The sequence below is a fragment of the Geotrypetes seraphini genome, chromosome 8 (assembly GCF_902459505.1).
Source record: "Geotrypetes seraphini chromosome 8, aGeoSer1.1, whole genome shotgun sequence".
In the NCBI taxonomy this organism is placed as follows: domain Eukaryota; kingdom Metazoa; phylum Chordata; class Amphibia; order Gymnophiona; family Dermophiidae; genus Geotrypetes; species Geotrypetes seraphini.
Window position 1 is genome coordinate 192,291,806 of NC_047091.1, and position 16,067 is coordinate 192,307,872.

The following is a 16,067-nucleotide window of genomic DNA, read 5'->3' on the forward strand; positions in this document are numbered from 1 at the left end:
ATCTGTCTTGCCTTAGATGAAGCCTTCACCATTTGATTGGCAGTTTTCATTTCTACACTAATGATCACTCCTAAATCTCATTTTGTTGAAGACCTAGCTAAGGTCTCGCCATTCAAGGTGTATGTTCTGCAAGGATTTCTGTTGCCGAGGTGCATGACCTTACATTTCTTAGCATTGAAGCCCAGCTGACAGGTCGAGGACCAATGTTCCAACAAAAGCAGGTCCTGCGTCATACTATCGGGTAAATTGCAATTGCTTACTATATTACATAGTTTGGCGTCATCAGCGAATAATGTTATTTTACCTTGAAGCCCCTGAGTCAGGTCCCTTTATGAATATGTTGAAAAGGAGCGGGCCCAAGACTGAACCCTGCGGTACTCCACTGGTCACCTCCGATGTTTTAGAGATGGTACCGTTAACCACCACCCTCTGAAGTCTACCACTCAGCCAATCAGTGACCTATGCAGTTAGTATTTCTCCTAACCCCATCGATTTCATCTTGCTCAACAGCCTGCGATATGGACGCTATCAAAAGCTTTACTGAAGTCTAGGTACATGATGTCCAGGGATTCTCCCCAGTCCAGCCTTCTTGTTACCCAGTCAAAGAAGCTGATGAGATTGGATTGGCAGGATCTACCCTTGGTGAATCCATGTTGACTGGGGTCCTGTAGATTCTCCTCGTCCAGGATCGTGTCTAATTTACGTTTGATTAGTGTTTCCATGAGTTTACACACTATTGATGTGAGACTCACCGGTCTGTAATTTGCAGCCTCTGCCCTGCAGCCCTTTTTGTGCAGTGGAACGTTAGCTGTTTTCCAGTCCAAGGGGACTTTCCCCTTACTTAGGGAGAGATTAAAGAGCACGGATAATGGTTCCGCCAGGACATCACACAACTCTCTGAGCACTCTGGGGTGCAGATTGTCCAGTCCCATGGCTTTGTTCACCTTGAGTCTTGTCAGTTCGCCGTAAATGACGCCAGGTGTGAACTCGAAATTCTGAAACGGGTCTTCTGCGCTTTGCTTAGCCTGCAACTGTGGACCGTGACCCGGTGCCTTGCAGGTGAAGACAGAGCAGAAGTATTCATTCAGTAGTTCAGCTTTATCGGAGTCTGATTCTACGTAATTCCCGTCTGGTTTTCTAAGGCGTACTATCCCGTCTGTGTTCCTTTTTTTGTCACTAATATACCTGAAGAAGGATTTGTCCCCCTTCTTAATGTTCTTTGCTAGAGTTTCTTCTACTCGAAGTTTGGCCCTCCCTAACTGCTGTTTTGACCGCTGTAGACCTGGCTGTATATTCTAGTTTGGCTTCCCTTTTCTCCATTTGCTTGTAGGATATAAATGCTTTTTTCTTCTCTTTAACGAGGTACGAGATTTCCGCGGTGAACCATTGGGGTTTATTGTTCCTTTGCCATTTATTTACTGATTTTATGTAGCGGCTTGTTGATTCGTGTAGGGTAGATTTCAGGGTTGACCACATAGCCTCCACATTATCTGTCTCAGCTTGGTTCTGCAGTGCCCGATGGACAAAATCTCCCATGCGTTCAAAGTCAGTGCCTCGGAAGTTGAGTACCTTTGTTTTTGTGCTTGATTACATTACATTACAGATTTAAATTCCGCCATTACCTTTCGGTTCAAAGCGGATTACAAAAAGAGTTATGGAAGAAGGGTTACAACGTTAGATCAGAGAAGGTTTCCAAGAGAGGGAAAAGTAGGATCTGGAGTTAGGGAGGGGATGGTAAGAGGGGGGTTAAGCTTTATCATAGTATTAAGCTTTATTAAGGGATTTCTTGAAGAGTATAGTTTTTATTTCCTTTCTGAACATCTTGTAGTCTGGGGTTGTTGTCAATAGGTTGGAGACTTGGTTGTCTATCTTCGCTGCCTGAGTGGCCAGTAGTCCGTTGTATAAAGCAGCTCCTGATTGGTAAGGCCTGACTTTAGTGCAGGAAGAGGCGGTCAGAGCATACAGTGAGTGATTTCCTTCACTTGCCGGCGCTCCGGCTGCTCTCTCCTGCCTCTCCAGCTGTTCTCTCCTGGTCGGTGGTTCGCGGTCAGAAAATACCATAATTGACCGGGACCATGAACCGCCGACCGCGAATGACTGGGGGAACACTGCATTTGTATTTTTTGCTAGGTACTTGTGACCTGGATTGGCCACTGTAGAAACAGGATACTGGGCTAGATGGACCATTCAGATTGGAGAAGATATGGTTCAGAGGAGATATGATAGAGGTCTATAAAATACTGAGTGGAGTGGAACGGATAGATGTGAATCGCTTGTTTACTCTTTCCAAACATAGTAGGACTAGGGAGTATGTAATAAAGCTACTAAGTAGTAAATTTAAAACAAACTAGAAGAAATCTCAAAAATTTTTAGAACCAAAATCGCTAAATATCTTACTACATTCTTTGGTTATCTCTAAACTTGATTATTGTAATTCTCTACTGTTAAATATTACACTAAAAGAAAAGAAACGTTTACAAATTATACAAAACACTGTCGTTAAGCTTATTCATAAAGGAAAAAAATACGATCATGTCACTCTCTTTTTGATTAAATCACACTGGCTCCCCATTAATCATCGGATTACTTATAAAATCCTATTATTAACATTTAAAACTCTCGACACTAATGAACCTCAATTTATAAATAAACTACTTATTCCATACAATACCTTACGTCCTTTACGTTCAAATAACCATAAACTTTTAACTATTCCCTCTTTAAAAATGATTGGAACCCGCCATCAGGATATGTTCTCAGTATCAGCGCCTCAACTTTGGAACTCTTTACCTTTACATTTAAGAGAAATAAATAACTTAAACGATTTTAAAAAGAATTTAAAATGCTTTTTATTCAAGGATGCTTTTAATGTTTAGCTTTAGAATTAATTATGAGCTCCTCTTACATGTAACTATTTTTTTACATCATTTATAAACTTTTAGCCTATCTAATATAATAAAATGCTAGGCCGCGCATGCGCACTAAAAAAAACGTGTTCCCTGATCCGTCCCGAAAACACGAGTGCGCATGCGCGCGTTTTACGTCATCACCTACTCTCCACCTTGCGCCACCAATCACTGTCATCACCTGCTCTCTACCTCGCGCCACCGATCACTCCTCCTGCACTATGCCACGCCAGGCATGTCCGCAACCGGCCTCGAGCTCCTGGGGGCCGGCGGCGTGAGCCGCCCGGCAGTGCAGTGCTGAGGTCCCGCCTCCGCCCTACACGGCGCTGCCAGACCCGGCCCTACACTGAGATCTGCGATCGGGTTGCCATGGAAACCCCGCCGCAGCCTCGCGGCTAGGTAGGGGGACAACAATCGCGCTTATGTTCAAGCCGCCGCCACGACTCCTCTCTCGAACCGCACCAGGATCGAGAGAGGAGCTGCGGCGGGGGCTTGAGCATAAGCGCCATTGTTATCCCCCTACCTAGCAGGCGGCCTTCCTCACCCGGCCCCACCGTTCCTTCCCTTCAGTTCAGCTCCGCCTATGTTAAAAGGAGCTGCTTTGAAATTGGAGCCCTGCCGCCATCGTAACACGTTCCCTTTGCCGCGGTCCCATATGTCAGAGAAGGGGCGGGACCAAGGCAGAGGGGAACGTGCTACGGCAGTGGCAGGCCTCCGATTTCGACGCGGCTCCTTTTAACATTGGTGGAGCTGCACTGCACTTGATGGAGGGAGGGAAGGAAAGGTGGTTGTGCGCTGTTGAGCCCCTCTTTGCCCTCAGACCCTCTCCTAACTGCTCCCTCCTGTCTCAGACCACTGGGGGGAGGTGCCTGTCTTCAGCTGCCAGGATGGAGGGAGGGAAGAAGAAAGAAGGGGCCCTGGCAAGCGAGTTATCAAAAGCCAACCATAGCCTGGGACCCCTACATGATATGAATAATGACCAGACAACAAAAGGTAAGAAAAATAATTTTATTTTCTGTTTTGTGATTACAATATGTCAGATTTGAAATGTGTCTTGAGGGAGGCTGCTGCCACGGCTTTGGACAGAGGGGTACCATTTTCGTGGGAGCCGGTCTTCGGAGAGGCTTGGGACGTGGGGACGGATGCAGGAGGGGCTGCCGCTGCGAAGGGCTTTGGTGGGGGAGCCAGCCAGACCGCAAGTGTGGGGACGTTGTAAGCGCGGATTGGTCAAGGAGCCGCCGCTGCTGAGGCTTTGAAATTGCTCTCCCACCGTCACTCCCTCCCGCCCCGGCTCTGCCTCTGCCCCTGACCAAGTTCAAAAGCAGGAGACATCTAGCACCCGTTAATCTAACGGGCTTAAATACTAGTTATATAATAATTAAGAAAAATTTTCAATTGAACTTTTACTTTATAACTTTTATCCCTTTTTTTTAAAATATATACTATTACTTAATGTATAAATTGTTAATTTTTATAATATTTTATGTTATTTACTATGTTAGTAAATTTTAGTATAAATTTGTTAATTTTATAATATTTCATGTTACCTACTACTTTAGTATTATGTTTATTCATACACTGTACTTCGCTTAGATATAATTTTAATTAAGCGATTAATCAAATATAAATAAAACTTGAAACTTGAAGAAATATTTCTTTACTCAACGTATAATTGAACTCTGAAATTTGTTGCACCTTGCCAGGTACCTGTGACCCGGGTTGACCACTGGTAGAAACAGGATACTGGGGTGTCAACTCTTATGTTCTTATGATTTCAACAAATTTAGCCAGTTGAATACTGTTTTTAGGTTTTTGCTAGGCTGCAAAATACTGCACTATAATAACTTCTACAGTTAAGGTAAAACTTATTTTAGAGAAAGCTGACACATACAGTAATCCTAGCCAATGCTAGCATCAATATCCTGTGGAACTTCCAAAATGTTTATCTGAATTTCCAAAAAAATGCCTTTCTTTTTTTTTACAAAGCAAATTCATGTAATGTACAATTAAACCAAAAGTTAAAAGGAAAGCGATTCGAAATGAACTTCATTATAAAAGGGAAAAAAACCTCAAGCATTCAGAGAGAACTTTCAGATAACCAAGTAACATTGACTGTAGGCTGTTCTTTTGATAGAGTCTCCAGGGCCTGATGACAAATGGTATCTAACAAGTATTGAAGGCTTGATTGAAGAGAAATGTTTTTAAAAGATGATTCTGAATGAAGACAAAGGGGCCAAAAAAAAGTGCTTCTTCTAGTTGATTCCCAAAAAGCACATGAGGGACTGGGAAGAACAAAACAACAGTCATCTAGTGCCACATTCTCAAAACGGCACCGTTTGTAGTGTGGCACATAAAAAAGTGGCGCCGAATGTGTGTCAGTCATGCAATGGCACTATTTTGAGAATCACAACCACAGCAAAAATAGGCACCAGAAAAGTAGGCCAGGATTTTAAAGGCCGACATTTCTAGTGCCTATCTGTGACATGAATTGCTACTATGGAGGCGCCTAAGGTTACATAACATAAGAATTGCCGCTGCTGGGTCAGACCAGTGGTCCATCTTGCCGCGCAGTCCACTCACGCGGCGGCCCTATGGTCAAAGACCAGCGTTCCAACCGAGACCAGCCCTTCTTGTGTATGTTCCGGATCAGCAGGAACTTGTCTAACTTTGTCTTGAATCCCTGGAGGGTGTTTCCCCCTATAACAGACTCCAGAAGAGCGTTCCAGATTTCCACCACTCTCTGGGTGAAGAAGAACTTCCTTACTTTTGTACGGAATCTATCCCCTTTCAACTTTAGAGAGTGCCCTCTCGTTCTCCCTACTTTGGAGAGGGTGAACAAGCTGTCCTTATCTACTAAGTCTATTCTCTTCATTATCTTGAATGTTTTGATCATGTCCCCTCCAACATTAACCACGCCTTCTGTGACCTTAGGTGCCTCCATAGATGGAAGCACGGCACCAATGCTGGAGGCATCTCCAATTTTTTAAATGAGAAAATAATTCATTTTAAATGACGCAGTCAATTACCATGCTAATTAAAATCAATCAAGCCAATTAAGTTAGATGGCAGTACGTCACTTACTGCCGACTTTAGTGCGCCATTTCTAGAATTCGGGCCTTGGTGATTAAAATGTTGATGATACTTCAGACAAAGCCAGTTAGTTATACAGCTGTTAGCAGTTAGGTGAACCATGTACCAACCAACTATACCCAAGTCAGTCTGGATTAAACACCAGGCCTGGAAATCAAAGAAACAGTTTTCACACAGCAGTTCAAGGAACTGCCACAGAGATATTAGGTCATTCCCAGAAAAACAATTTTTGGATGTAAATTACTGCTCTGCTTTTGATCAATATGGTCTCTAAATATTAATGAATGCAATTAACACTTTCCTATCTAGCAATCTCCCAGAAGAATCTGCAGCGATTACAACTGGTGCAAAATACGGCAGTCAGGCTGATTTTTGGGTTGAAGAAGTTCGATCATGTAACTCCTTCCTACCGACTCCTGCACTGGTTGCCAATGGAGGCACGTGTGAAGTTTAAGTTTTTGCTTTAAGGTACTATTCAATCTAGCCCCCAAATATATAACTGACCTTTTCTCTTTTTCAACCAATAGACTAAGAGAAGTTCATACTTGAATTCTTTTTCTCCACCGGTTAGAGGATGTAAATTTAAAAGTCATCATCAACATCTTTTCTCATATCAAGCAGTATTATGGGGTAAAGATCTGGAACTATTACTTATGCTTGCTAATACTTATGGGGAATTTAGGAGACACCTAAAAACATATCCAGTGTTCTCCCCAGAAATTTTATCCAGCCGGGTGGCATGAAAAAGTAGCCGGTCGGGGCGGGATGGGGAAATTTGGTGGTGGGGAAAATGAAAAGGTACTTTTACCAAGGCTTGCTATAGCCATTTTAACACACGCTAAACGCTGTGTCCATTACAGGTTATGAATGCGTTAGCGTTTAGTGTGCGCTAAAATAGCTAGCACGCCTTAGTAAAAAGATCACTAAATGTGCACTATTTTTATTAGTTAATTATTTTCCAACGCTCAATATGACTTCCTTTTTTAAGGTTTGACACTTAGGCAGTGTTCCAGTAGCGTTTAAGCCACCCTTGAAAAAAAGTAATGCAGATCCTCTTATTCCGAAGAACTAATGACCAGTATCAAACCTTCCATTTCTTTCAAAACCAACTTCAAACTCATGTTGAATCAGTTAATGCTTTGCATCCCCGGCAATTTACAGTAGTTACTGCCTTAGGGCTCCTTATACAAAGCTGCAATAGCAGGTCTGCCACAGCAAATACACTGAATGAAGCCCATAGGAACTGAATGGACTTTGGAGCATCGCTACTGTGGCTTTGGAAAAGGGACCCTTACTGAGTGAACTCCATACTAGTCACCTAGAGACCAATGTTTACCCCCCTAAGTCTAACAAATACCAACAGTCCCTGACCCCACTCCCATTATAATAGTATTAATTGGAATGCAATTTCTTCCATTCATTTTTCATGGACCCACAACCCTACTCTGCAACCATTAAAATACTCCTCCCCAATGTCAAAATTATAAAAATCCTATTAATACAAAAATAATAATAATGTAGAATACATTTATAAGTCCAACTTTAAAAGCAAGGATAAGCCTCCCCCAAACAATAAGATGTATAATCTAGAAAAGTGTTTCTCTACAGCACTGCAACTGCATCAATAACCCCAGAACTACCATACATTCTTCAAACATCCAGTCCCTACTCTATTAAATAACACCAGTTACGACCCTCCCACTGCAAAATCATTTTTTTCGGGGGAGGGGGGACAAGGTCGCAACGGTTCATAGTCGTTCGTGGGACTTCAGCGTACCGACATTTCAGCGCAGACAAATCAGAACAAGACTCCAGCAGGCCGCCTAAAAAGTTACTTTTAAAGAGCTCCGACGCGGGGTGTGAGTGGGGAACCCCCCCAGTTTACTTCATACTGTTCGCGCTGCCATTGGGGGGAGTTGTGGGGTTGGAACCCTCCATTATAGAGTAAACTTAACTTTTTCCCGATTTTTTAGGAAAAAGTTCAGTTTTCTCTATAATGACACCCCCCAACGGCAGCACAAAAAATATGAAGTAAAGTGGGGAGGTTCCCCCCCCCACACCCCCGTCAGAGCTCTTTAAAAGTAACTTTTTAGGCTGCGCACTGGGGTCTTGCGCTGATTTGTCTGTGCTGAAATGTGGGCGCGCCGAAGTCTCGAGCGCTTTTGTCCTATCACTGGTCGGAAGTAGCTTTCACTGTTTTAGGTTCCCAAATACCTGTAAACATAAATAAATAAATGTGCTTAGACTTCCAGACTTGTGTGTTTAAAGTCAAGGGTTGAATGGAAAGAGTTAATCCTAAATACCAGAAAGTCACAGGCAAATAATGAATTAGTTTAGTCACAGTGGCACTCGGTGTCTCACCTCCTGGGGCTCCGGCTGTAAATGGCCTTGGGATAGTTGTGTCTGGTTAGCGGTTCGGGGCTTGTGGCGTTGCCAGAGCCAAGCTGCGGTGGGCAACAGGAGCTGGGCAGCCAAAGCCATGGCCGCCGTGGTTCCAGCCCCGGTGCCAGGCATCTTCCACCTCCTCTTCCCCCGGTAGCCACTTGATTTGACTTGCCCCAAACCGATGATGAGCAGGAGCTGCCGAAATTGCAGCAGGAGCTGCACCGTCAGCGAGCTGTTGTCGCCGTAGCGTGTGAAAAGCACGTGCAAATGCCGCCGCTGAGCCAGCAACGCCCGCTCCCGGTCCACAGCCAGCTCTAGCTCTACACTGTTTCCACCACCGGCCGCGCAATGAGAACAAGGGCGGAGAGATGAGCATTGACAGCATCAGCCCTGCCCAGCCGCCCCTTCCCTCCCAACTCACACATCCATAGAAACATAGAAGATGACGGCAGATAAGGGCCATAGCCCATCAGGTCTGCCCACTCTACTGACCCACCCCCAAGTCTACTATCCTAGGGATCCCACTCCTGGTGACAGGTTCCCTTGGCTTAACCCTCTAAGGGATCCCACATGGGCATCCCATTTGCTCTTAAATTCTTGCACGCTGTTTGCCTCGATCACCTGCACCAGGAGCTCGTTCCAAGGATCAACCACTCTCTCGGCAAAGTCGCTAGGCAAATCGTAAGCTTCCCTCCATAGGTCAGCGACGGAGGGAAACTTACAATTTGCTTCGGGCCTTCCTCGTTGCCGGGTCCTGCCTTCGCGGAAACAGAAAGTAGGCAGGACCTGGCAGCGAGTTGTAAGCTTCCATCCGTCGTTGACCAGTCTCCTGCCTTAGCCTGCAGCGAACTCATGCTTCGGGGCTCTAAGGTGTGTGTGCTGGCTTCCCTTCACTTCTCCCCCCCCCGGATGTAACTTCCGGTTTCAGAGGGAAGAGAAGGGAAGCCGGCACACATATCTTAGAGCCCCGAAGCATGAGTTCGCATCTCCAAGCCGGTGAGAGGTGGTTTTTTGGGAGGGATTTTTTTTACATTGAGTGGCGGCAGCTGCAGGATTCCCGATAGATGACAGCTGGGCGGTCATCTAAATTAGGCAGGCGGAGCGCCTGGCTAAAAGGCCCTGGGGAGAACACTGATATCTGTTCCTGAAGTACTTAGGCAGCTGATTTGTACAATCTCTCCCACAATAACTGATATCTAGAGCTGTTAGTCACTAGTTTTTAACTTGTTAGTTCTACTCAATTTGATGCATTATTAATAATTGTAAACCGCATAGAACTTCACGATCCTGCGGTATATAAACTGTTATTATTATTATTTAACAGACTCCCCATGAAATCACCAAAATGCAAAACTTTTAAAAGGCTAATTGAGAATCACCTACATAGATTGCAATTTCACAATTACACAGGGAAAAAAATACCACAGAAAAAATGGTTGCACATATCCAAGATTTTTTAGAACATTAGTAGAGAACAAGTGTACATTGGGGGGACACGAGGTCTGCTAATCTGACAGAGGGAAGATGATGATCACAACCAATGAAGGGCTGTGATAAAATGTTTCTGCCGATGCTTTCCATATGCCTGTTACTTTGCACCCTGTATAAAAAACTGCACTGCATATGTTTTCTCTTTGAAAATTAGTCCAAAGTCTGTATATTAAAAAAATGAATGGATTTTGCCCTATTGTAGACAATTTGAAACGTTCCCTCTTATTGCCCCCATGGGACAAGTAAATGGGATCTCTGAGGGAGAGGGAGTGATTGTCATCACACACCAACATCATCATTGCTAGTTTTGCTATACGAAAACCAACAAAGGTGTATGACATTGGCTGTAACTGTATTGTCCCTTGATAGCATAGGTAATTGGGTTTTCAACACACTGCTCAAGACAAAATATGATAATGTGTTTCTGAAGTCCTGTCAGCAGCTCATAAATATGCCTGCAGGGTTATTGCTGTAAATATTCACCCCTTACATTTTCTCGTCTCATGTGTACTGCAGTAAACTTATTAATCTATGAAGGAAATAGTCATTTTGTTCTAATTCCATCCTGAGAGGAGGGAGAAAAATGGAACTTGGTGTGCTCCATTTGAGTTGGCACAATGGCTTTCCAGTGATGCAGTACAAGTGGTAGAAACAAGGACAATATCCAAATTCACGAAAGCACAGAAGGTACAGCTTATTATGGACGGACAGACTCGATAGGCCATGTGGTCTTTAGCTGCCATCATTTTCTATATTTCTATCAGAGTTCAATTCAATAAATGAAAATAAAAGCAGTGTTGCCTTTAGCCTACCAAAATATTTGTTCTCTCCTAAGAGTTCAGATTTTATTATAAAATAACCTGAGTTCCATAGTAGCACCCCATTGCATTCACACAGGTGCTTTTCAGAAGACCATTTTAAGATTCTATAAAAGGCACAAGCAATGATTTTATATAAAATGTGTTTAGAGAGACCATCTGTTCTGGAAGGAATTGGCAACAGATGTTACATCATATGTGAGACTCTCCCAATCAGGATGTATTAACGGAGAAGGAGAGTGAACACAGGACACTTAAAGGTTAAAAGCTGGGGAAGTTCTTGTGGTCAGTGGGTGGGCAGATGAGACTCATAGGAGGGGCAGTTCTCGTGGTCAGGGGCTGTTCTGCAGTTAATGGATTGGTGCATGAGACTCATAAGAGGGGGCAGTTCTTGTGGTTAGTAAGCTGTGTAGGAGAGACTTACAGGAGGGGGTATTTCTTCCAGATGACTTTGGGGGGCAGCGTTTGGTAAACCATCTTCTGTTTGCCCTCTGAGCTGTTGTTGCCTCGGGTGCTCTGAACGACTTTGGCATACTCCATCTTTTCATCCCAGGTTCCAGACAAGACAAAGTGAGCTTTACCATCCGCACCTGTCACCAAACCTGTCACCTACAGAGGTGAGAGAAAACCATCCTGTCATGCATGACTCACATAAGCAACTGATGTCCACTTGGAAACTATACTTGCTTCTGTTCACTAAGTGATATCACTCATACCGGCAAGCCAGGAACCAAGTCCTCTAAGATTTTGGTGCTTATTTTTTAAGCATATGGACATAGGCCTTCTTGAGATGGCTTGGGGAAATCCACTGCTTATTCCTAGGACACGCTGCATAGAATCTGTTTTGCTCCTTGGGATCTAGCTAGGAACTTGGGACCTGGGTTGGCCACTGTTGGAAACAGAATGTTGGGCTTGATGGACCTTCCGTCTGTCCCAGTATGGCAAGTCTTACGTTCTTGTCTCAAAAGGTTAAAATGGATGTCCATGTGCTCGAAACATCTGAGAACCGATTCCACAAAGGCAGAAAAGGGATATCCAACAGTGTAGTACATCCAAATAGCAAGAAGGCATTTTGTGGGCAGGATTAGGGAGGGCCTGGAATCTGGATGTTCAACAGTGCTACTGAAGGGGAAGCAATGTCCATGTCTACAAAGGAGGACATCCTTAAGATCTGTTTCAGGCATGTCCAGTGTACAAAAAGGGGCCCTGATTGAGCAGTTATCCACTGAAGGGATTAAAACATGACACCTCCTTAATCCTCCAGTGGATGCTGACTCCCCCTTCCTCTCCCCCCGAAAGTGAAACCAAAAAGGGATACCAGGCTCATTCTTAAAGCAGGAACAAAGTCCAAGGAGCAGCCTAGTGGTTAGTACAGTGGACTATAAAACCAAGGGACCCAGGTTGAAATTCAGTTTCAGCTCTTATTTCTTCAGTACTTTTTTTTTGTAACTGTGAGCCCTCCAGAAAGAGAAAAATATCTACTGCATCTAAATATATAAGCTACCTGCAAGCTTAAAGGCTATACAAGTTTATTTCTAAAATTTCTAGACTGCCTATAACTAAGTGGTTAACAAATGAGACATTCACAATAGTTCAAAGACAGCATAAATGGAAAATACTTTCAATCACATAACAGCTTAACCCACTAAAGGTAGCGTCAAGAACTGGAGGAAATTATGTTGTCAATCTTCACTAAGTATAGTGCAATAATCACAATTCAAGTTTCTTATTAAATATCTCTACAACAAATTTTTTTAGAGAAAAGCCACTACATCCCATTGTGTTCATTCAGGTACAAAAGGCACCTTGCTGTTCCTGGGGGGCTCACAATTTCAAAATAAAAGTTACAATAGGATTTGAATCTGAGCTTTCTTGGTTCACACTCTGCATGAACATCTGAGTGGTCGTTTTCAAAGAACGCTGCCACACAGACATCCATGTCCCTTGTTGATGATTTTGTATGTATATTGTGAACTGCTTAGACTTAAGTGGGTTAGACATTTTAAATAAATAAATCCTCTGTTTCATATGCAGTGGAATGCTTTTTTGTTTGGGTGGAGTGGGGCAAAGCTCCACTCCAGACCCCCATTCCCATAATAACAATAATATCAACTGTAATACCATTTTTCCATTCATTTTTCATATATATACACACAATCTAATCTTATTAACACCACATAATGGTTAATCACAAAATTAAACTACACAAAGTACGCTGTATGCTTCTCAACATTCATTCCTACCAGAACACCTGGCCTTGGTCACACATGCAGAGCATAGCAATTGCCCCCCCCCCCCTCCAGCCGCTCAGGCTGGCATCAGTCATGATGATCTGGTGGGGCATGCCTCTGGAGCCACCAACGTAAGCTGTTCCTTGCCTCCCTTGTCCAGGGGAGCTGCATCCAAAGAGAATGCCATTGCAGGGAACACCTGGAGAGGAGGGAAACCTGGAGTGGACGCATAGTCGGAAGAAGGTATCCCGTGAAGATACTGAGGGGAAAAAAGGCTGGGAAGAAACAAGGGACAAATTACAGGAGTCGACTAACCAAGAAGAAGAAGTTAGAAAGATTGTAGCCAAAGAGAAGAATCTAAAGACCGAAGCACAGGGAAAGGAAATAAAGGCAACAAAATGCCAGGAGCTAAATTGCATATATACTAATGCAAGGAGCCTAAGAAACAAAATGGGGGAATTAGAAGCCATGATCATTGCGGAAGACATAGACATCATTGGAATCTCTGAAACATGGTGGAATGAGGAAAGCAAATGGGATACAGCACTGCCGGGGTACAAGCTCTATCGCCAGGACAGGTCAGGACAGAAAGGAGGAATAGCACTATACATAAAAGAAAGCACACAATCGACAAGAATGGACACAGCAGAGACGGCCAACAAGCTAGAATCACTATGGGTTAAAATATCAGGAAGGAAAGGGCCTGAAATAAAGATAGGCCTATACTATCGTCCACCCGGACAAACCGGAGATATCGATGAAGAAATGGAAGCCGAGTAGAAGCGAGAATGCAAAGGCGGTAACACGGTTATTATGGGAGACTTCAACTACCATGGGATAGACTGGAGTCTTGGAAGCTCAAGATGCGCTAGGGAGACAGAATTTCTGGAGGCTGTACAAGATTGCTTCATGGAACAGCTTGTTAGAGAACCGACAAGAGGAAATGCCACTCTGGATCTAATCCTAAATGGGCTAAGGGGACCTGCAAAGGAAGTGGAAGTAGTGGGACCGTTGGGAAACAGCGATCATAATATGATCAAGTTCAAGATGGAAGTAGGAATACTGAAAGGAAAGAGAACCATAGCGACAACTTTTAACTTCAGGAAGGGAAACTACGAAACAATGAGGGGAATGCTAAAGAAGAAACTTAGGAACACTTCCCAAAAATGGCAGATGGTAGAACATGCCTGGTCCTTTTTCAAGGACACGGTGAGCGAGGCGCAAAATCTATATATCCCCAGATTCAGAAAAGGGTGCAACAAGAGTCAAATAAAAGACCCGGCGTGGATAACTAAAATAGTGAAGGAAGCGATAGGCAATAAGAAAAATTCATTCAGAAAATGGAAAAGGGACAAAACTGAGGGAAACTGGAAAGAGCACAGGAAGTATCAAAAAGAATGTCACCGTGTGGTTCGAAAAGCCAAAAGAGAGTATGAAGAGAGACTAGCCAGGGAAGCACGAAATTTCAAACCGTTCTTTAGATATGTTAAAGGGAAACAGCCGGCTAGGGAGGAGGTGGGACCGCTGGATGACGGAGACAGGAAGGGAGCGGTGAAGGAAGAGAAAGAGGTCACAGAAAGACTTAACATGTTCTTTTCGTCTGTATTTACAAGCAAAGACACAACCAATATACCGGAACCTGAACAAATCTTCAATGGCATTCAAGCACAAAAGTTAACATCCATAGAAGTGAGCCTTGATGATGTGCGCAGACAGATAGAAAAACTAAAAACTGACAAATCCCCGGGTCCAGATGGAATCCATCAAAGAGTGTTGAAGGAACTAAAGGAGGAAATAGCGGAACTACTACAGCAAATTTGCAACCTATCTCTGAAAATAGGTGTGATCCCGGAGGATTGGAAGATAGCTAACGTTAAGCCCATCTTTAAAAAGGGATCAAGAGGTGACCCGGGAAACTACAGACCGGTTAGTCTGTTCCGGGGAAAATGGCGGAAGCACTGATAAAAGAAAAAAATCGATGAACATTTTGAAAAACACGAACTTCTGATAACCAGCCAACATGGTTTCTGCAGGGGGAGATCGTGCCTGACCAACTTATTGCACTTCTTCGAGGGAATTAACAAACAGATGGACAGAGGAGACCCCACAGACATCATATACCTAGATTTCCAGAAAGCCTTTGACAAGGTGCCTCATGAACATCTACTCCGGAAACTGAAGAACCATGGGGTGGACGGAGACGTGCATAGATGGATCAGAAACTGGTTAGTGGGTAGGAAACAGAGGGTAGGGGTGAAGGGCCACTACTCAGACTGGAGGAAGGTCACGAGTGGTGTTCCGCAGGGCTCGGAGCTCGGGCCGCTGCTGTTTAATATATTCATAAATGATCTAGAAACAGGAACGAAGAGTGAAATAATAAAATTTGCGGACGACACCAAACTATTTAGTGGAGCTCGGACAAAGGAGGACTGTGAAAAATTGCAAGGGGACTTGGACAAATTAGGGGAATGGGCAGAGAGATGGCAGATTATGGGAATGGGCAGAGAGATGGCAGATGAACGAAATTTCAAACCGTTCTTTAGATATGTTAAAGGGAAACAGCCGGCTAGGGAGGAGGTGGGACCGCTGGACGACGGAGACAGGAAGGGAGCGGTGAAGGAAGAGAAAGAGGTCACAGAAAGACTTAACATGTTCTTTTCGTCTGTATTTACAAGCAAAGACACAACCAATATACCGGAACCTGAACAAATCTTCAATGGCAATCAAGTTAACATCCATAGAAGTGAGCCTTGATGAAGTTCAATGTTGAGAAGTGTAAAGTATTGCATGTGGGAATCAGAAACACGAGGTACAGCTATACGATGGGAGGAATGTTATTGAATGAGAGTACCCAAGAAAGGGACTTGGGGGTAATGGTGGACATCAGAGAACTAAAAGACCTAACTCAATTTAAAAAAATGCTAAAAACTTTTCTTTTCAAAGATGCGTATGGTTATTATGAGCAGTAAAAATTTGACATTCTTATTTACATTTTCGGTTTTTCTCTTTTTTAAAAAAAAAAAAAAAAAAAAAAAAAAAAAAAAAAAAAAAACAACAGCCATCTTTTACCCACCTTTTGTTTTTTCCTTTTATGTTTATTCCTCTCCTCTATCAAAATTGTAACTATTTCCCTATTTATCCTCACA

At 43.5% G+C, this 16,067-nt stretch overlaps 1 protein-coding gene across 6 annotated transcripts in view; it reads right to left on the reverse strand.

The window, feature by feature from the left end:
- The window catches only part of OSBP2 (oxysterol binding protein 2), a 333,561-nt gene that overhangs the window by 21,488 nt on the left and 296,006 nt on the right, over positions 1-16,067 (reverse strand). For 5 of the 6 annotated variants that reach the window (XM_033956744.1, XM_033956742.1, XM_033956741.1 and 2 more), the window contains one exon: positions 11,115-11,299. In XM_033956744.1, coding sequence (XP_033812635.1) covers positions 11,115-11,299 — 185 coding nt within the window. Of the gene's footprint in view, positions 1-10,807; positions 10,965-11,010; positions 11,300-16,067 lie in introns of those variants that run through there. The other variant, XR_004540462.1, reaches the window with a different exon arrangement.